General features: G+C 38.5%; 1 protein-coding gene across 5 annotated transcripts in view; it reads left to right on the top strand.

Annotated features, from left to right (window-relative positions):
* LOC110398611 (skin secretory protein xP2-like) overlaps positions 1-20,948 on the top strand; it is a 184,303-nt gene that overhangs the window by 105,967 nt on the left and 57,388 nt on the right. For 3 of the 5 annotated variants that reach the window (XR_002438495.1, XR_002438496.1, XM_021396429.1), the window contains 2 exons: positions 4,095-4,207; positions 5,492-7,097. The exons of the other annotated variants lie outside the window; for them this stretch is intronic. Coding sequence is in view for 1 of the 3 variants with exons in the window: in XM_021396429.1 (XP_021252104.1) it covers positions 4,095-4,112 (18 nt within the window). In the remaining 2 variants the exon portion in view is untranslated. Of the gene's footprint in view, positions 1-4,094; positions 4,208-5,491; positions 7,098-20,948 lie in introns of those variants that run through there. 5 annotated transcript variants of the gene reach the window in all.

Here is a 20,948-nt window from a genome sequence, read left to right as displayed (position 1 = left end):
TGATCATGAATATCATACACTTTATGTACAATTGGAAATAATTCAGAGCAACTATGGATCAGAAAGAATGATTCAAATTTTACTGCTGCCGTCATTTCCAAAGATGCAGTGAACTGTTTTAGTGGATCCTTGCTGGAGGTGTGCTTCCATTTTGCAAAAACATAACCATTCTATCTGCAGGAAAATATTTCTGCACAGAATTGAGTTAATGTGAAGCATAAGCCCAGAGTCTTGAGAAAGCAGTGCATAAAGGAAAATGACAAGCTATTTTGCAGATGTATTTTAGAAACATTTTTAATCCTTTCAAAACATGAAATTAAAACATTTTTATATCTAGTCATTACTGTTCTGACTTTCTGCTGTAAAAATACATTGTGCTCCACTGTTCTCACTGTATCATGAAGTTATTTCCACTGGAAAAGTCTTCAATATGGAAAAATATTCCTGAAATCAGCACTCAATGTTTAACTGCTGAAGCTAGTTCATTGCTCCTGTTTTTTCTACCATTTAAACCATAGTTCCTGAAATTAATGCAGTTCCTTGATATACATTTAGAAGAACTAAAATTAAAAACAGATCACTTGCCTTTTCAGAATAGTGCATACTTTCTGTTTATAAAATACCTATTATCAGAATCTATAATATAGAGCAAAATACTGCAGAGTCCTTACACCAGCTTTATACTTGACTTTTTTTTACTTCAAATGTGTGATTGATCCTAAATTATAATAAAACAGCACACAATATTGGCTACTCCAAAGAGCGTATGTTTCAAAATAAGTGACTAAATCTAGCACTTAGATATACAAGTTTTCTCTATTCAGTTCTGAAGTTCTGTACTAGTTCTTGGATTAAGTTCAGATAACTTGAATTTAATTTTCTCAGTACATCTAGCAATGGTTTATTTTTTTTAGACGTTACTGCCATATAAGCACAAGGTTTTTCTGGAGTCTATGTAAATAATTGATGCCATTTTTGATAAAGCTTCTTTCATTGGTTTAACACTGATAAGATTTGAGTTCATTAAGTTTAAACATAACTTTTGAATCCATACTGTGTTTATCTGTAACATGTGAGACAAAAAAATAAACTAATGCTCATTTTGGTTATATGGAATGGTAAGTTCTCATGAAGATATGTAAGTCATAGTGATGGTATAGGATGACAAGCATTCAGCACACAAGCACAAAGTCATAAAATATCCCCTCAAAATCAAAAGAATCTGATTTCTTTCCCATAATTTGTCTGCAACATCATTCATGAAGGTCATCTTCCTTCTTATGTCATTTGCTCAATGGAAAAATCCTATGAGCAAGGGGCCAGAAATAACCTTTAAGATAAGTAGCTCTACATAACAATTTGTGCATAGTTCTTTATGTATTTGTATTTATGTCTTATCTTCTTCCCTTGCTTTCTTATCTCTCCATTGGTTCTTTGGCTCCCTTGCCAAATTTCTACACCAAAACAAATATCTACGTGTTAGGCTTTTGCCGGTTGAACTATGTGTAGTGTACCATTGCAAGATCTCTTTTATTTCAAGGACACATTTACAACAAATAACAAAGACAACTCTTTCACTGTTCCTGGAAATACCTATTAAAAAGGACTATTACACAGAAAATACCAACTTTTGTAGCAAAGTCAAGTCTATAGCCATCTGTTAACAGTACAAGACCTGAGAATCTAGTTTGTAGATGTAATCTGCCAGAAAGTAACTTAAAAGTAATTGATTATTTCATAACTTTATTAATAAAAGTTACAACATTGAAAATTATACTAAATTGGGTGCATTTCACATAGATTTCCTGCGAGCTGCATTATTTCATGCTTATTCACGTAGCTCTGGGCACATATTTAATGAAGACGTTGAAAATGCTATGAAAAATTAACCAGATAGTTTATAATGTCAATTTTGGTTTAAGATGTTTGTAGCTGTTATGTACCTGGCTTGCTGGAAATGTTAGGATCGTTCCTTAACGTATGAAAAAGGATTATCATAATGGGAGTTGTAGGCTTTTCTGCATTATGGTGAACTGTTTTGGGTTACTTTTGAATACTGGGTTTGGAACTTCAAATGCTGACTAGGGATAAGTCTTTTTGCTTAATTTTGCCTTTATTTTATAAATATGAGCATGATTCCAAAAATTTCAGGGAAATATTTTCAGTGCGGGGATGTTACAAAAAGGAACGGCCAGAGATAGTCCTGACAAAATGACTATTTGAATCATCTGAAGAGAAAGCCATTTTCCATGGATCTTTCAATATGTTTTCTGGATGTCTATGATGCCTTCATAGAATTTCTGATATTTACTTCAAATAACAATACCAGTGATCAAACTCCATGACAAAAATATGTCAAAATATGGAGCACAGAGTGCTTTTCGCTATCATGAATAGATTTCAGTAACAGTAAAGTTACATTGCTGAATACCTCATAGCTGGTTCTGAAGGACAAACAGATAGAGAAGTGTAGAGGATTTACGGAACAGAACTTGATGAGGGATGTGGAACATAACAACAGATTTTACAGGTGTGTTGGTCAGAAGAGAAAGGCCAAGGAGGATGTACCCCATCTGATAAATAAGTGAGAAAAGGTAACAACAGGTACGGAGGAAGCTGAGGTACTCAAGTTTTTTGCCCTAGTCTTCACTGACAGTTAGGCTTCCCATTGTCATGGTTTTATGATTTTCAGTTATTGGTACTCCACATCATAACATCATGTAGTGAATGTACCTGGTTCTCAGAAGAGGACTACTACATTCCCCACGGCACTTTGCTCCTCTGTTACCATTTTCCAGCCGGAGGGGAAAGATAAAAGCTCACAGTATTAAAAACTTGCGGATCATGAGACCTCGTCCCTTTTTCTACCCGTCTCTCGTCTTGGCAGCACCTCACTCTCCAGCCGTCTTATCGTCAGTAGGTAGAGTAAGGCCTACCTTGATTTTGGGACATTCTCTCTCTCTGTATTGGATTTATCAGCTTAAATTGTAATTACATTGTACTATAGTGTGTTGTTTTGCATTCCAATATCTTATTTAGTAAATTAGTTTGTTTCTCCTCAGATTGTTGCCGCTGTTCTTTGCTCTCAGGGCCATCTCCTCACCCTTTCCCCTTTCCCCTTTTCCTGGGACGTGGGCCCTTGGGTCCCCCGTCCCCTTTGTCACGGAATCGGGCCTAACGCCCATAAACCGTTGACACCCATACATCTCATGACCCTGAACCTCTAGGAAGGGGTTAGGGAGCAAAATCCCTCCCTTTGTAAGCAAAGAGCAAGTTCAAGACAGACCGAGACTGATTGTGTACAAATCTATGGAGTCCAGTGACATGCATTCTGGGGTCCTGAAGGAACTGGCTGATGTAGATGTAGAAGGAAGATCCAGGGAGCTGCAGGCCAGTGAGCATCACATCTGTGCCTGGGAAGATTATGAAATAGATCCTCCTGGAAGCATGTTAAGGCATATGCAAAATGAGGTGATCTGTGACAGCCAGCATGACTTCATCGAGGACAGATCATGCCTAACTGATCTGGTAACTTTCTAAGAGGGATGGCATCAGTAGACAGAGCAAGATCAACTGATGGCATCTATCTGAACTTCTGCAAGACATTTGATATGATCCCACAACACATCCTTATTTCTAAATTGGTAAGATATGGATTTGAAGGGTGGACTAATCAGTGGATAAAGAATTGGTTGGATAGTCATAGCCAGAGGGCTGTTGTCAACAGCTCTATGTTCAGGGGGATGCCTGTCACAGGTAATGTCCCCCAGGAGTCTGTTTTGGGACTGGTGCTCTTCAACATCTTTATTAATGAAGTAGACGGTGGGATTGAGTATACCTTCAGCAAGTTTGCTGATGACACGAAGCTGAGTGGTGCAGTTGATATGATAGAAGGAATTGGCACTGTCAAGAAGGACCTGAACGTGCTCAAAAAGCGGGCCCACAAGAAGGGCTGCAGCAAGTCAGGTGATTACTCTCTGGTCTGTCATACTTCCTGGCAATAGCCAGAATTGGAGATATTTAATCTCTAGAACACCAGGTGAAAACTAATAAAAAGCATCTTACTACTATGTTGTTCTGTCTATCTTTTTCAGGTTTTTACCAGACCTTAGAACTATGGATCACTTAGGTGCAGTGGCAGAAAAGGTAGAGAAACTACGGCAAGAGGAAGGAGAACAAGATTTACTTCAGAAAGCCAGGACAATAGGTAGGAAGCAAGCTTTCTCTTACATGCTCTTCAGTTGCCAGGGGAAGGCCAGGCATCTGGCCTTGTGACTCCTCCCCCTTTCTGGAAACAGCCATAGATACTAAAATCAGGTCTTACATTTTAACTTCCACCTTATCAGTGTGCCAACAGTTTATGGGCAGGTTTGGCCTGGTTCTGTGACTATTGGGGTGGGGGACCCACGGACCCATGCCCTGGGAAAGGGAAAAGGGGAAAAAGGGTAGGGAGATGAGCCTAAAAACAAAACAGCAGAAATGATCTGAGGAGAAACAAACTAATTTACTAAATAAGATATTGGAATGCAAAATAACACAATACAATAATAATTACAATTTAAGCTAGTAAATCTGATAAAATGAGAGAGAGTGTCCAAAATTAAGGTAGGCCTTACTCTAATACCAATGGTGAGATGGCTGGGGAGTGAGATGCTGCTGGGACGAGAGACAGGATGAGAAGAGAGTGGATCTTGTGATATGCGAGTTTCTATCTTTCCCTCTGACCGGAAAATGGTAACAGGGCAGTAAAGTCCTCTGGGGAATGTAGTAGTTCTTCTCTTCTGAGAACCAGGTACGTGCACTACATGATGTTATGATGTGGAATACCAATAACCAAAATCCATAAAACCATGACACAGTGTTTCCTTCTTTTATCCTGATATAAAGAAAGAAAGAATAAAGTAAGAAGGGGGAGAGAAAAGCAGAGAAAGAACTGGAGCTGTTAGAAGGAGAGAGAGACTGCTGCATAAGCTATTTTTCTCCAAGGACTTGATTGGTTCAAACCTTGGTCCCAAAAGTATCTTTGGGAACCCAAGAATCATATGGACCCTAGTTGTGGTCAGTGTATGAGTATTTATGTTTTCACATTCCCTGATTTTTAGGGATTATGGCTTCTCAAGGGCATTGCAACATATCAAAATTCATCTCTACATTCTTAATGCATAGGGCTGTGACTGGCTATGTCAAGCTTTTGTAGAAAAACAGGGAAGAAATGTAAGGGCCAGGCCATTTTTCTCACCTTGTTTAACCATGTCATTTACCCACTTAAATAATAAATACATTTAAGGTAAGTTCATGAAAGTGACATTACATAAATAACAAATTTTGATTCCAATTATTTGCGATTTTCTGTTTGCTGTAAAAATAAGCCTTCTTTAACAAATAATCAAAGCAGTAACTAATCCTTTACCCAAATTTATATTTTATTGCAGAATTCTGCAGGTTTGTATGAGTTTAAATATTAAATTTCCTACTCAACTTCTTTATGCAGGCTGGGCCAGATGTTCATCTGGCATAAATTAGCATTGCTCTGTTGATACTACTAGAGACAGGAAGACTTCTATCAAGCTGTGGTCAGTTCCTGTATGATTAAACATATATTATGTCATGCATGGGGTATAAAATGCTGTTGAATCAGGATTCCTTTTCAACTACTCTGCACTTTATTTGCCCTGTATGTTATAATGATTATAGAAGGTGTAAAGCAGGCCTCTGTAACTTTAGTGAAACATATCCAGTGGGAATATTGGGGAAAAAAAAACAGTGAGGGTGACTGCATCATGGAGTGATCTGAAGATGTATCAGTATGGAAGGGAGGTTAGAAAGGCTAGATTGCTAAGGAGTCGGGGGACCAGTTGCATATTGTTTATGATGAGAGCTAGTGAGGATTTAAGGAAAATACCAAGTAGCTGGTAAACGTACATACAGAGGAGCCCTTTTCCAGACTGCTGTGAGTGCCACTGGACTTTGCTGAAGTAAAAAATAGAAATGGGCTCATAAAACACTAAAAAACATAATGAGGGTAGGACTGTCAGCGGGTACAAAGTCTAAGGTGGATGCGAAGTGTGCCTCGAAAGGTCTCCAGCTCAGTAATTGCTCCCAGTGAAACTGAACCCCTGCTAGAGGATGCTCGTGATACATCTGCAATTTCTTATGCTCCTCTCCCAAGTATCTGTGACTGGATGGGGTTTTGGAAGTGCTATTGGGCCAACTGTGGTGGAGCACTGCACAATTGTTTTCAAGCTGTTTATGTCATTTGTAATACATGTTGCATTAGTAGATGTATATATGGATGCAAATACATGATAATATGAGCCAGTGGAGCAGATCTTTGGCTGATGTTAGTGTAATTGCATTGGTTTCAACAGAGCTGTGCTGGCTCATGAGAAGCTTGTCTGTTCCAGGCCTTAGCCACCAATGTGCTATTTAGTTACATGCTGGTGCAGTACTGTGAAAATTAATGCAATTATAGAAATTTAATATAGCAACAATGAAGTCATAAATGGCAAACATGGATTTTTGCTTTATTCTTTATTGTATACTCAACTAAAATATGCCTTACTTAGCTTTCAGTGTTCTGTTATTAATCTATTGAAGCATGAAAAGTATACTGAAACTAAACAGATTCTCTGAAAGAGAGAGAAAATTATGACTTAAACTGGAAGAAGTCATGAATAATGAAAAATACAAAACATTGTTTTCTCCAATCTGTGAAACACTGATTATAAATGTATAGTATACATCAAAATTAGCAGGATGAAATGCCTGATGCATTGGGACACAGAACAGAATGCAGGGCTATACCCTGAAAACTCCTAGTTCTACATATCATAAATAGCAGTAAGTTAATTCCTGTATATTAATGTGATACTACTCACAAAAAGATTATCTACATTATGGTTTGCTTATGACAGATTCTGCAGTGCAATTTTAAAGAGAACGTTATGGAAGGTCTATAGTCTATGCTCTTCCACTGATTTCACATATGCAGCACAACACTTCTGAGGTCCTTTCAGAGTTCCATTTAAACCTTTTTGTAAGCAGTCTCTAGCAATAGTTCTGACCTAAGCTTATCCTCTGAAATAATTAAATATAGTTTTAACAAACTCTTTGAAAATACTTCAGAAAATGTTCTCTTCCTTTTTTATGCTTAAGGACTTTCCAGACTTTGATTTCATCTTTCCATGTTTCTCATTAAACAATATCTGCTTATGCTTCCTTTCTTGTTTTTTCTGCATGTGACTGCTGCCATCACACATTAAGGGTTCTCGTAGCAACAGAAAAACACACTTTTCCTTAGAGCTACATCTCTACACTTAAATTATGACCTTTGGCTAAGCTTGTTCTGGGACTGATTAAAAGCATTTAAAAATAATAATCACAAAGTTTAGCATGTTATTTGACCTGCAGAAAACTGAACAAAACACTTATTTTAATCATGTAAGGGGACCAGATCTTGATCTCTTTATTCCCAGATTAGCAATAAAATACAGGTATACCAGTTTACATAATATACATTAAAGTGGAATTAGGTCCTTGTTTTGTTCTTTATACTCAGCTTTGTTAAAGATGTCTTTACTGAGATCAGCACTATGTGGATACAAGAAAGTATCAATTACAGTCAAATCTGTTAATTCAGTTTTGTATTTATTTTCTGTCATAATATTTCAGCTCTTCCAGAGTTATTACACCCTCCATCAACAGAAGGATGCATGTATGCACACACCTCAATTTTCTGAAGTTCACTCAAGACTACTAAATGAAAATATAACAAAGAAAATAGCTTGACATTCAAGGTGTTTAGCTTGCTACATATCCTTTCCAATGGCAGAGTTTGAATACCTGTGCTAAATGGTTTTTTGGGACGTTTGTCTCTTTCCCCCTTAACTGGAGTACATTTCTTTAGAAAAATATCAGATCGAGTTTACCTTAAGGTATTAAAACCTTAATGAGAGTGAAAATAGAGAAATGTATTTTTCTTCTTTATTACAAATTCCTGTAAAGTACATTTTCAAAACATTTTCAACACAAAAATAAAATTCCACAGTTTTGAAAGAAGAATTCTTCACAGGCCTTTACTGTATTTATGCTGGTCTGTAATGGGACTCTGTCATGGTCTTTCATTGTCTTTCTTCTCTCCCCTTCTTCATTCTCCAGATATGACATTATTTACAATACTCTGTGCCTATCTTTGTCTTTCATTACTTTTGAGCCGTTAAAACTGAAGTGCCAGATTTGGCAAACTTCTTCAGACCAAATTTCAAACCGCTGATTTTACCATGGAGTCTGAAACCCAATAGCTTAAAATAATAAGCAGTAGTTGTAAAACTTTCCAGGACGGGGAAAGACACCTGGAAAATAACTAAGAACTGCTCTCTCCTTTTTTCCTCCTCTTTGATCTTGTCTGATATCACTAAGCATTAAGTATTCGAAGCTCTGGGTTTAAGTATTCTCTGATTTACTCCCATAGTAAGACATAGGTTTGTACTGGCCTCATTGAGGTGGATAAATGTAGCTGAAATGTAAAAACTCCAAACGTGGTTAAATTCTACCTTCTAACCTGTAGGTTCCTTCCTACAGGTAAGCCCAGTGCATTCACAAAGCCAACTGATGAGACTCCTAAACTTACACGGAGCTCATTCAAATTTGGGGAAGTTGCTTATGTCTGAGAGACCATTCACACAGGCAGGCTCGGTTGTAGAACAGCATTCTTATTTATGAATTTTTGAATAACAAGATTTTTATTTGCAAGCTTGTAAATTTAAAGCAAAAGAACTCTGGATTCTAGTTTGAGTAGATATACAGGAGGTTATCTGCAAAAGGAATACTTTCATCTTTTGGTGGAAATGCTGTTTTATTTACACAATAGATGAATGGAACAGACTTAGATCTGCTGCTGAAAGGTCTTTGAATAAATGATGGAAATCCTTTCTGTATGAATGCTCAGTCCTTTCATTTGGGAAAGAGATAAGATACATAACTGAGAAGAGTAATGGAGTTCTATGTTCTAAGCTCTATGAGTAACTTGAATTATCAAAAATAAATCAATAAATAATCAGTAAATATCAAAAATCAATAAATAAAGGCAACATACAGTTTTCAGTATCATGTAAGTGATAAATAGACCTTATCTTTCCGGTAGCATTTAGCCAGTAAATAGCCTTTGTGTTTCTGCAAGATAGGATTTAATTTTAGCACAGAAAATTGCAACACCAGAGATTTTTTTTTTTCTTACGGGAGATAGAAAACATTTGGTTTTGTTTTAGCTTACTGTCACAGGGTTTTTTTCTACAAACTTGAACGTAACAGACTGAATTTAGAGAAAATTTGGAATAAATCTCTTTGAGAAATTTGAAACATAGATTTAGGATCAGAGAAGTCAGTAGAAATAACCGAAAATATCTACTTATCTATGACAAATATGAAATCTGAAATCCATTTCTGTTTACCATCTTTCAGACTCAACAGTGAATGTTTTTGTGATGTTCTCCTGCAACTTTTTTTAGAAAGGAGAGATGACTACATTTGGAATAGCTCCTGAAGACAGCAAACTAAACTTTTTGCTGCACTTAAAAATAAATAGATAAGTTGCCATGGAAGGGAGACAGGAAATATTAAAGTGGAGCTTTCTAGTATTAGTTTACTCATTCTGTTCAATGGTCAAAGAGCATTTCTAGTGTGATTTGATTTGGGGTGGATATTTCCTCAAACACTTTATGGTAAAAATCATGAAGCGTTCCATGCTTTCCTAGTGAAAGTGAATCTATATTTTTGTAACATACAGACTGAATAAATCTTAGAGTTTATAGCTAGTGCTAATCTATCGTAATCTGTGAATTTGATCCAAGGTCCACCACGGGCAGTGAAAGCACCCTACCAACTTGTGATTTTTGGCACAGTTCCTATCATGAAGTTGATTAGAGTCCCTTCACCTGGGAGGTGCCTAATGCCAATTTTGCTTTGTGAGACAGGCTCTCTGCATTTTCTTCTGATGTTGTTCCTATTCTGGGTGGGAAAGCACAGTTCTGTCCTTTTGTCCCTTCCACAATATGGGCAGTGCTGCAGGTGTGCAAAGTAACTTTTATGTAGGAACAACCTGGCCATTCACAGTGTGGATTTAACTCAGATCACTTTCAACTTCTCTCCTTCGTTAGTATTGTTTCTGTATATGAAGAGCTGGTTATGTCTATTTTATTCTTTAGCTAATACTAATCTATTACTAATCTATACAAGCAATGGAATGTTGGCACTAAAAATTAGATCTGTTTTTTCTCTTTGACGCTTCAGCCTTTTATGATGTCTGAATCTGATGATGCTTTAAAATATTATGCAACTACTGAAGCAGGTCGTTTCTCGTCTAGAAGAATATGCCAAGGTGGAACACAGTCCAAGAAAGTTTCCAGGAGAGGAAGCAAAAAACTTGTTGTTTACTCAAAGTAAAATGTATTAATCTGTTTCTGTCTGTTTACATCGGTCCTGGCGTAGTGTTCTCCTTGTTTGTGGTTAACAAGTATGATGAATATTATGACATGCTGTATCCCAACTGTTCCATGTAAATAATTATGAGGAAAGGAGAGGTAGGTGAAGTCACAAACTAACTTTGTACTTAAACAGATATTCTGAAATTTCATACCCAGAAAAAGTGTGGCATACTGCTTAACATGTCACTGCTTTAATTCATACTGCTAAACTTCTAGTGTGTGTAACAGAGGATTTCTCCAAACAGTAATCAGCTGGAAATGAGAGATGATATCCTATTTGTCCATATGAATGAAAGAATAGTTTAGAAAGAACAGAAGATGCAATTCCAGTTGGTCACTGTGAAAAGGAGTGAAAGGCTATGACTAAGAAAAGGCCCAATCATACTGCCATTCATAGTTGAAAAAACAAATATTTTTCTTAATTGATTAACAGAAAATGTCAAGCTTTCAATTAGCTCTGGAAGGTACCTGAGACATAAAAGTCCAAGCAGCATTGAATTTTACACATGAACAGACTATTTAATTTCCTGTAATATTCTGGATAGAGGTAGCTCCAATCAGAACTTAAATGCCTTTCAATTACAGCCACATTACACTGCAGGGACTTTCAGTGGGGAGAAAAGTAGCAATAAACCCTGAACACATCTGGTGAATTTGTGCAGGCAGCTGCTACAAACCTCTTTCTTTATACCTGAGTATCAGAGAAGTATTTGGGTTCATTCTGCAGACGTGACATCTGAGTAGAGCAAGAATTACTGAAGAGTTCAGCTTCCTCTGAATAGAAAAAAGGCCCATGAGGCATACCGTGGGAATCTTTCACTGCAGGGTGGGTGGGTAATGTTCAATAGAGTGTATTTGGAGTGTATTTGGTGTTCAGAGGAGGGCGATGAAGCTGGTGAGGGGTCTGGAGCACAGGCCTTATGAGGAGCGGCTGAGGGAGCTGGGATTGTTCAGTCTGGAGAAGAGGAGGCTCAGGGGAGACCTCATCGCTCTCTGTAACTACCTGAAGGGAGGTTGTAGTGAGCTGGGGGTCGGCCTCTTCTCTCTTGTAACTAGTGACAGGACGAGGTGGAATGGCTTCAAGTTGCGCCAGGGGAGATTTAGGCTGGACATTAGGAAATACTACTTTTCTGAAAGAGTGGTCAGGCGCTGGAACGGGCTGCCCAGGGAGGTGGTGGAGTCACCGTCCCTGGAGGTGTTCAAGAAACGTTTAGATACAGCGTTGAGAGACATGGTTTAGTGGGGTTGGTGGTGGTAGGTGGATGGTTGGACTGGATGATCTTGTAGGTCTTTTCCAACCTAGCTCATTCTATGATTCTATGATTCTGTGATTCTATTTTGAAGATAATAAGAAACTACAAAACTGCTGATCTTACCTTGTAACTCATCAGGTAAAAAAAAAAATAATAATTTTTAAAACCTGTATATAGTAACTCAAGTATATTTGAATAACTGAGATAAAGTATCTCCATACAGAAGGAATCAAAGTATCCCTAGTGCATACCGAGACTTCATTTACTATGCTTCCAAACAAAACTTCAGCTCTGTGCATGCCATGTAGCTGCACAAATTCACGATAATCATGTCATCAGTCTTTACTGTAGTGATCTCTACATCTCAGCTTTTATAAACTCAACAGCTGGGTCAAATTTGACCTGGCAAGTTTTTCCTTGAATACAATCATTTCCGAAGCCCTAGTTTAAAAAAAAAAATCCACGTATTATCAGAACTGCTGCATTTTATCAAATAACTGCCACCAGCTCTTGCCTGAAATAGTTCATTTGCAAAGCTTTTGCCACTGAACTGTGGAAACCAACCATCAGTCAAAGGCTTGTTTTGCAATTTTTTACAGCGATAGCAAATGAACTGCAGATGGAGCGCTGTTTATACTTTCCCATCATCTCCAGAGTGCTGGGAACCGTTGCTGTGGTGTCATTACATTTAAGCAGTATACAGAGAGAGCAGCAACACTGGAAATGTTTATTGACCGGGATAGGGTCAGTTTGACTTGTATTATAGGAAGGATATCAGGGTTCTTGAAATGGAAGTCTGCATGAGCTCATTTTTTGCTTTAGACCTGTAGAGGGAAATACTGCATGGACAAAAATGAAGTTCAGTAAACCTAGTGATCAAACAGAAAATAAGAAGAATCTGTTCTTAGATTACATGTAGCAGCATGTTGGAAGGGACTTTGGTTTGGTTTGGGTCCATATCAGAAATCTGTCATTGGAATATTGGCTTTTTTGGCTGTGACACTTGAGCTCTGTCAGATTAAGGTATATGGTCTGTTAAGTTCCTGTTTACAGGTGCCTACCTGACCTTCCTGCAGAAGTCATATTGCAAGAGTTACAGAAATAACTGCAGTTAAATTTGCCAAGCTGCAAACTACAGAAGCTTCGGGTTTGATATGTTTGCGGGTTATCGCCTCTGGCAAAGAGGTGAGTGGGTGGCTGACAGTAGGAATGCCTTAACACATTATGGCTAAATCTATCAGCGTATCCATCACAGCCTTTAGAGACAGGGATAGCAGATGTGGATTCAAACATGTGACCTTCTATTATTCTTACAGTTTATTACAGAAGTCCAAATGTCCAACAGACTGTTGTGATTGGCACTAAGGAGAAAAACGTCTGGCCAGTACAGGGGAGTAGACAGTGAGGAGAGAGCAGAAGTAAAGATACTGGGGCAGCAAACCAAATTGTCCAACTAGCCAGAAGCATGTAGCAACCACTTTCATCAGCGCCGTGTATCTGTTGGCCTCAAGGCAGAAAAAACTTTAAGCAGAAGTTCTCCAGAAGGCAGTACAGTGGCTTTAGATTTGAGGAGACTGATTTTTAGCATTGCATTGAAAAGTATAATCAGTTTTATGACTTATCATACAGTTTGATCCCAAATGCTGCACACGTATTGGAATGGTTTTGTCTTCCTGATGGCTGCAGCGTCTCCACTACCCTGTGGGTTCTCTAGCACTGTATAGTAAATGCAGAGAAGGCATTTTGGACTCATACTTATTTGAATTGCACGTATAATGTGGTGATCTTTTGCTTGACGGAGAATGCTGTGATATGCTCACATTGTATTTGTTTTTAACTTTTACAATTAGTAGTACAAAACAATTGCTGAACAATGGGGAAGTAACATTGTAAAGAAATTCTTTTCTGGCAAAGCATACAAAAGTTCCTTTAGTAATACAGTAACATTGATTATTTTTTTCTTTATCATTGCTTGCCAACTCTCTGTTATCAGGACTTTACCATGGCTGTTTCAGTCACCGATATGATTTAGGGAGTTTCTACTACACGAACAGATTAAAGGATAAAGTCTGGGATAGAAAGTGAGCAAGACTATGATTAATTTCCTGCTTTTTGCTGCTTTGCTTCATGCACAGCAAATACCATCTGGTTTAAAGGGCTATTTCCAAGTCCTCCAAAGAGGGAAGAGTCCACTTGTAATGGAGATCCAAGGTAGGCAGTTCTGTACAAACCAGTTTAGAACCCTAGCTTAAAGAACTACAACACAGCTCTAGGCAGAGAACTAACAGATAGAGTAGTTCTGGCTGTGAAGATGTCTTCCAGGTGTATGTAATTTAGACTAACTATAAAGCTGATTTCTCTGTACCCCTAGAATTAGTAAGCCTACAATGAACCAGCTGGGTTACCTGTGTAGTTCCTAGGATGTGGTGTCTGACTCATAATCTCTAACTCTCTACCTGTGTGTAGGGTATGCTGGTTGCTTTGTCCCTGAGCTGCTGTAACCAGCCCTTTACATCACACACATGGTCTGTGAAAGCGGTAAGCATCGTGGAAAGATGTGGTTCTAGGTAAGAAGTTAGGCCTGGTCTAGGAACCACTGGTAATAACTACCAAAGCTGAGGTAGACTTCCTTCTTTCTAACAATATTCCAGAAACTAAACGTCTAGTTTTGCTTTCCAAAGTCAAAAGTTCCTTTCAGATTCAATTAAAGCAATCAACAGAAGAAAGAAAGTTGTGAATAAGTTTTTCACATGGCAACGTGTGTCTAATGTTGCGGACAACAGTCCTCTGTTTTTTATATTGGAATAACTAATTGTCAAGACATCTACATGAAGTTAATTTGTTCTGACTGTAGTGTTCAGTACTTAATTTCATTGCTGGCTGTAGTAAGGTGTGTTATTACATATTTAATAGTCGCTTACAGCTCACTTAAAGGTTTTATTACAGCACACTTCTTAATAGTGCTCTGTATTTCTGGAGAGGTTTTGTTCCTCTATCCTTGCTCAACTCAGGTTTATTAAAAAAAAAAAGTGAAATCTTAATGATGTTGGTAAAATCCTTGAATATTTATGTTGGAAAGGATTTCAGGAAGTTGCAGAGTCCAAGATATGCTGTTGTCAGCATTACAGCAGGATGCTCATGTCCTCTTGCAGTCAGTCACGTCCTCATGCTGGAGGTCTCACAGCCTGCTCAGTGTCTCCTGGTTGGAGCCAGTGAGAGGTGTGTGCAGCACAGCCCCTCCGCTCCTGGGCCACCCTGGAGAACGCTTTCTAGCGACACTGTTGCAGTAATCGGTGACAGGATCTGTCACCCTGTTTTTGCAAATATTTTTTAGCTTGCTTAGCTTTCCTGCAATGAAATCGTGCTTTGAGCCAAAGGAAAGTAAATGTTCATTCTGACTCTGGGGAGGAAGAACAGCATGGGATATAATTTACTAGAGGTCAGGGAGAGGGAGATATGGGAAGATATTTTGGCAGCCATATGCACTCATGAACTTGTTTTCTGTTGACTTGATCTAGTTTCTTCTGTTCCTGCTTTGCTCTCCACTTTTTTGTACTCAGTCTTTCCTTCCCTGAATAGTTTGATTTGCATTAGTCCCCCAAACTGAAAAAATATATCTTTAAGAACAGTGAAATATATGCAACTTCTATTTGCTTCTCTCAGTTTCTTTTTGTTGCTTCAGAACTAACCAATTCACTTTCCTTGGACTTGGCAAAATCAGAGAAACCCACTAGGCAGGATGATTGTCTACAGTTTTGTCAAGCTGTCATTGTCTGTAATTAGAAGAGAATACAGACGAATGCTAACATATGAGAAGGCTGGGAGAAATGTTCCCTTCACAAAGTGAAGTCCCATGATTAACTATGACCCTGAGAATTTTGTCTACACTGTGGTTAGAAGGGATCGATGACAAGCTCCAAGTCATAGGAACAGGTTATATAAGGAGAAAAAAGTCACTGTGGTGCAGCTACAAACCTTCACAGGAGAGGACTAGGCTGGGTAATTTGTTTTTACCCTTGGGCAAAGCTCTAATTTCAGTTACCATGGGGCAAATTAGGCATAACTTCACTGACATCAAAGGCTCTGGTCAAGATGATCTAGCTTCTAGCTTGTGAAGCTGAGGTCAAAACCACCAATTCTTTTGGGCCAGTTTCTTTCAAAATGAGTGGGTGAAGTAGGGTTCAGGCCTATGATTTTATTCTTTCCAGTGAGCACTTGCACAACTCTGTGCTCACAGCTGGCTTTCTGTCTTAAAGTGCCACTTCTTGGCACCTGAACTGGAATTTGTCTGGCCGCAGCTATCCAACCACTCAGTTACAATGGGTTGGGGGCAGGCAAGCTTGGAACATAAGAATGTGAGGGAGTGTGAAACAATCTTATGACGCGGTAAGAGCTGAATTGGATTCTGGCTGTTTTAAAAAATAGTTTATTCTTAATGAATAATTTTTTTACTGTATTTTCATTTTAAGTTAGTGAGCCATAGGCAGAACAGAAATGGAAGTCACAAAGTAAATGTGACTTATTTTCTCTAGTATTTTTCTTTATGAGAAAAACAGAAGCATCAGACAACTTCTGAGATACAGATCCAAGTTCAGGTGGTCATGTTTGGCCAGATGTCATTTTTAAGCTGAAAGCTTATATACACACCAGGAATGGCTTTTCTCAAATTAACATCCACTGTTTTTTAACTTCCAGTATTTCCGTTCTTAATTATATCACATCTTGTAGCAAAAGGGAAGGACTAAGTGTTTTGGCTGAAGGCAAAAATCAGAGTTAGTGCAAGCAGTATCTGCTTGTCTCCATGCACTTTAATCTTGACTTGTACCACGTGTCTTTCTTAGATCTCTCTCACAAAGCGTTCTTGGCCGCTGCAGGGAACTGTGCTAAAACTTTCAGGGGTTTTCCCATTGGTGGAATGCCCTTTTTCCGTGTGTTTTACTTATGAGTGGTTTCATGTTGCTTTAGAATGGAGGAATTGCTTTAGTGATGCAGTACAGCAAAAAAATAAAGTTCTAATAAGCAGAAATCCAGCTACTGGCTTTCCTGTTCTTGTTTTACAGCTTTTTGACTTTTAGTGAGGAGGAATCATTATCTCCAGATACATTCACAATCCAGTAAAAGCTAAAGCTGCTACTGTAGGTGTTTATTGCATTCACTTGTTACAGCTGGGGATTGAACTAAAATTAGTGAGATGGATAAAAAAGAAAACTCCCTAAAATTACTTATGTCCCTGTAACTAAAGGAAGTTTAAAAAGTGATGCCCACTAGGTGGCAATGTGACGTGGCATTGTAGCTGGGAACAAGCAGGAATCCCGGAGCCGGCAATGAGAGGCCATGCGCCGGGCCTGTGGGACCGGTGTCACTCAAGACCCTGTCGGTATGAATCACTTTTGGTTCCCTCGGTCTTTTGTCACTTGCCACTTAGCAATGCCATCTGTAGTATGTGTTAAACGTTATCCATGCCCGTAAGCAAGCAACTGTGTTCTGATATTTCAGCTGTGAATCTGATAATCTACCTAAGTGATGATTTTTAAAGAAAAATGCCACTTATCTTTTGCTGTTATGTTGAGTTTGAAATCTGCTCATGCCCATATATGCTATACTCAGGTTTCCAACAATAGGAAACGAGTACGTGGGGTACTCTGCCTACCTAGCAAAGAGCAGACAATAACTTAAGAATTAGTTCTGCTTGAAATACTTCCTCACAGTCTATCCTGTGGCTGTAGTTTCTTCAAAGAAAAGGTATTACAGAAAAGTTCCACTGGATTTTTATTTATTTATCTATTGGCTGCTGAGGTGATGAGAGAGCCCTCAAGCACACCAGCAGCACTCAGCAGCAGTTGGCCCCAGCTGCAGCTTGGAGGAATGGTGACTGTAAGTCCAAGTGTGCTGTCTGGCATAGGTAGGAGCTGAGATCTGTGATGCTTCTGGAATTCCTTTGGAGACAGTTAGCAGACGATATAGCCCTACCTGAAAGTTTAGCATGGTATGATATTTTACCCAGGTGCCTGTCATTTGGTGTAGGAGACTGTACTGCAAAAGGCTGTATTTTATAGTCAAATCCTGAGGAAAAAGAATCAGGTATCTGTGGCACTTTAGATGTGACTGAGTTAGCATAAGGCAGAGACCTTACTCTTGTGTTCTGAATCTCAAAACTAAAGCATCAAGAAATCTTTATGTATGGACTGGGAACCTTTATTTGCCTGTAGCAAAGCATGGTTCAGTTGTTTATCAAGTGGTAGGATAGTACTTCTCAGCAATTGAGTGTTCGCAAGCATTTCTTTACACACCAGAAACAACTTCAGCAGCTCCAGCTACTGTGGCTGCATTGATGTCAGTTGCTGCAGTGACTTCCTAATGGGGCAATCTGAGTCAATAAAAAGTAAGGCAAATGTTCTGCTGCCCCCTTGCTCAGGTGGAGTAATTGGCAGTATGCACTGCAGATGCTCATTACAAAACCGTTATTAATAAGTAAGCTGCTGCTGCTGCAAAGTAGAACACTAGTGCAACAGGGTTGCAGATGTCTATGCAGATTTAGCTGCATATTCATTATGGTATCAGTCTTTTGCTATGTGATCGGTCCTATAGTTTTACCCTATGCTTTCAGCTTATCTCTTTGTGCAGGAAACAAATATGTGTTCAGCTAAATGCGTATTCAGCTAAAGCTCACACTCAAGTTGCCTTGAAATAAGGTCAGTTTTACTAGCCTAACTTCTTGTGTGCTCAGGTTCAGCTTTAATCATTTTGTAGGCATACACGATAACTATATTTCGATAAAATGATGTGATCTTAACATATAAAGATGAAACACCCTGCAAAAATGACAGAGTTAGAGGCCAGAAAAGGACATGGTAACAGTGGAAAAGATTGAATTTCATATAATAAGAAGCAGTCCAGTATGCACTCTGCCTAGCCAAGGTAAACCACGCTATGTTACTGTATAAACAGAATCATAAAATATATGATCCTCTAATATTAAGGTTGCATCAGTACAGTTCTGTTGTAATTACCTTTACAATGGATAGAAGAACCTAATGTTATTCCTATTTTCACAGAGTCATGGTGCCTTCTAATTGCTGCAAAATAAAACTCTACAGAACTTCATATTTGTGTTTAAGTTCCTATTTAGCTAAGGCTTGGAAGGTCTTTATCAAGGAGAAGAGCAGTTTATTTAGATAATCTGGATCTCCCTGAAAAGCTGTCTCTTGCTTTTGTTGTTTTGTTTTTTTTTTTACCTTGTTATTATATTTTCCAACTGGGCTGACGGAAGCACAGATGGGGACAAGACATTGTTCAGTCACAAAATAAACTTGTACATCAGACTAAATTAGGATGGCTTCTCTGCATTTTGCTTTAAGTAGTGTGAGAGCTCCCGGTAACTGATAGTATTTTCACTTGTTGCTTGAAGTATAACTTGTAAAATGTAATCCCTGTAAATGTAATTCTGAGAATTTTTCTAAAACTTTATTAGAAAGCTTAAGTTTAAACTGTTTTGTCCTGCTGGTACTGGTCTGCAGAAATAGCTATCCATTTTCTTATTCAAGAGCACACAACATATATGATTTAATTAGAATCCTGGTTGTGTTCAGCACTGCTGTTGCCTAGGTGTCTCCATCATATCAGCGTGTGCTGGGGCTCTGCATTAGTGCAGGTGTCCTTCTGCAAGAACAAGAAGATTGCGGCTATGTTGTGTTAAAGATAGTCAGTACATAAGGCAAATAGTGGCACATGCCAACTATTGCCTGTGTCTTGTTATTTATCCTAATTATGAGTCTTCCTTCTGGCTGTTCATCCTCTCCGTATGCATTTTTTCCAGTTATTTCCAGTTGAAACCTTTCCTTTCAAATTAGAAAATGAAGAGCTTCAGTTACATCCAAGCACTACTTGTCGACTGAATTCTTTCCTCATAGGACCATTTACATCACTTCTAGTGAGTCTACTGTCTTCACGCTGCATTACGTTATAGAATCATAGAATTAGCTAGGTTGGAAAAGACCTACAAGATCATCTAGTCCAACCATCCACCTACCACCAATAACCCCACTAAACCATGTCTCTCAACGCTGTATCTAAACGTTTCTTGAACACCTCCAGGGACGGTGACTCCACCACCTCCCTGGGCAGCCCATTCCAGTGCCTGACCACTCTTTCAGAAAAGTAGTATTTCCTAATGTCCAGCCTAAATGTAGACTGTAGTTGAGAAATAATATATAAATTCTCTTGTAAGGAAACTGAGAAATACAAAAGGAAATTCCACTTGTAAGTCTCTTCAATTCCATTGAGACAAACTGTATTTTTGGCTGTCTACATGAAAGGGGAAGCCCAACCCTAGTCACTTAGCTCAAGATGAGCATTTGGCCTTGCAGGCTATTTACTACTTTGTCAGAAATGGTATTAAATTACCACTATAGATCATGTCCTTTGGATTCAAGCCTGATGTAGATAAATCATTTAAATGGATGAGAAATGGAATGACAAAAGATATCCTAGGGTTTAATTTGAACGTAGTGCATACTTTAACGAGAGTTGTGAAAGGGGCTCTAGAGAGAGTAAATAGAAATGTATCAAGAAGAAGCCATTAGATTTTTTAGATTTATATTCATATGCAAAGATCTAATAACCACTGGCGAGCTGGAAAGATCCATATTTGCTTAGCTCTTATTTAACATGCTATGGATCACATATATAAGCCAGTAAGTGAGAAAAAAAGCAGACTTCAAACACTATTTGGTCTAACTCCTTTTACTCATGATCTCTGCAGGAAAAAAAAAAGAACAATTCCAATTAATATGTTTTATCATAAACGATATCGGTCCATTTCTGACTTCAGTGGAACAAAATGTTTCTTACTGCAAATTACAGCAGCTATGTGGATGTTTTATCAGAAGAACCACTCTTATAGTTGGGATCACAGGGATGCTTTCAGCTCCCTTCCCCCCTGCTGTACTGTCCAACTACTCCTATGCTCAAGTGGTGTAGAGGTGGAACTACAAACCTGCAGCAGCACATAATAGCCTTATGAGGGCTGTGGACTTTACCTATTGTGCTGTGACAAACCCTGAAAGGCAGGTTACCTTTCTGTAAAGGTGACCTGGAAGCTGTGGTGCGCCTGTGGATGGCTGTAAGTGTAATGGCTCTTTCTGAAATGCTTGCTTTTATTCAGAGGCGCCTATAATTCTGCAGCTTTGAAAGCATTGCAACTTACTCCCCTTTG

The sequence above is a fragment of the Numida meleagris genome, chromosome 4, assembly GCF_002078875.1.
Source record: "Numida meleagris isolate 19003 breed g44 Domestic line chromosome 4, NumMel1.0, whole genome shotgun sequence".
In the NCBI taxonomy this organism is placed as follows: Eukaryota; Metazoa; Chordata; class Aves; order Galliformes; family Numididae; genus Numida; species Numida meleagris.
Note: the sequence above shows the minus strand (reverse complement) of the source record. Positions and strands in the feature narration are given on the sequence as shown.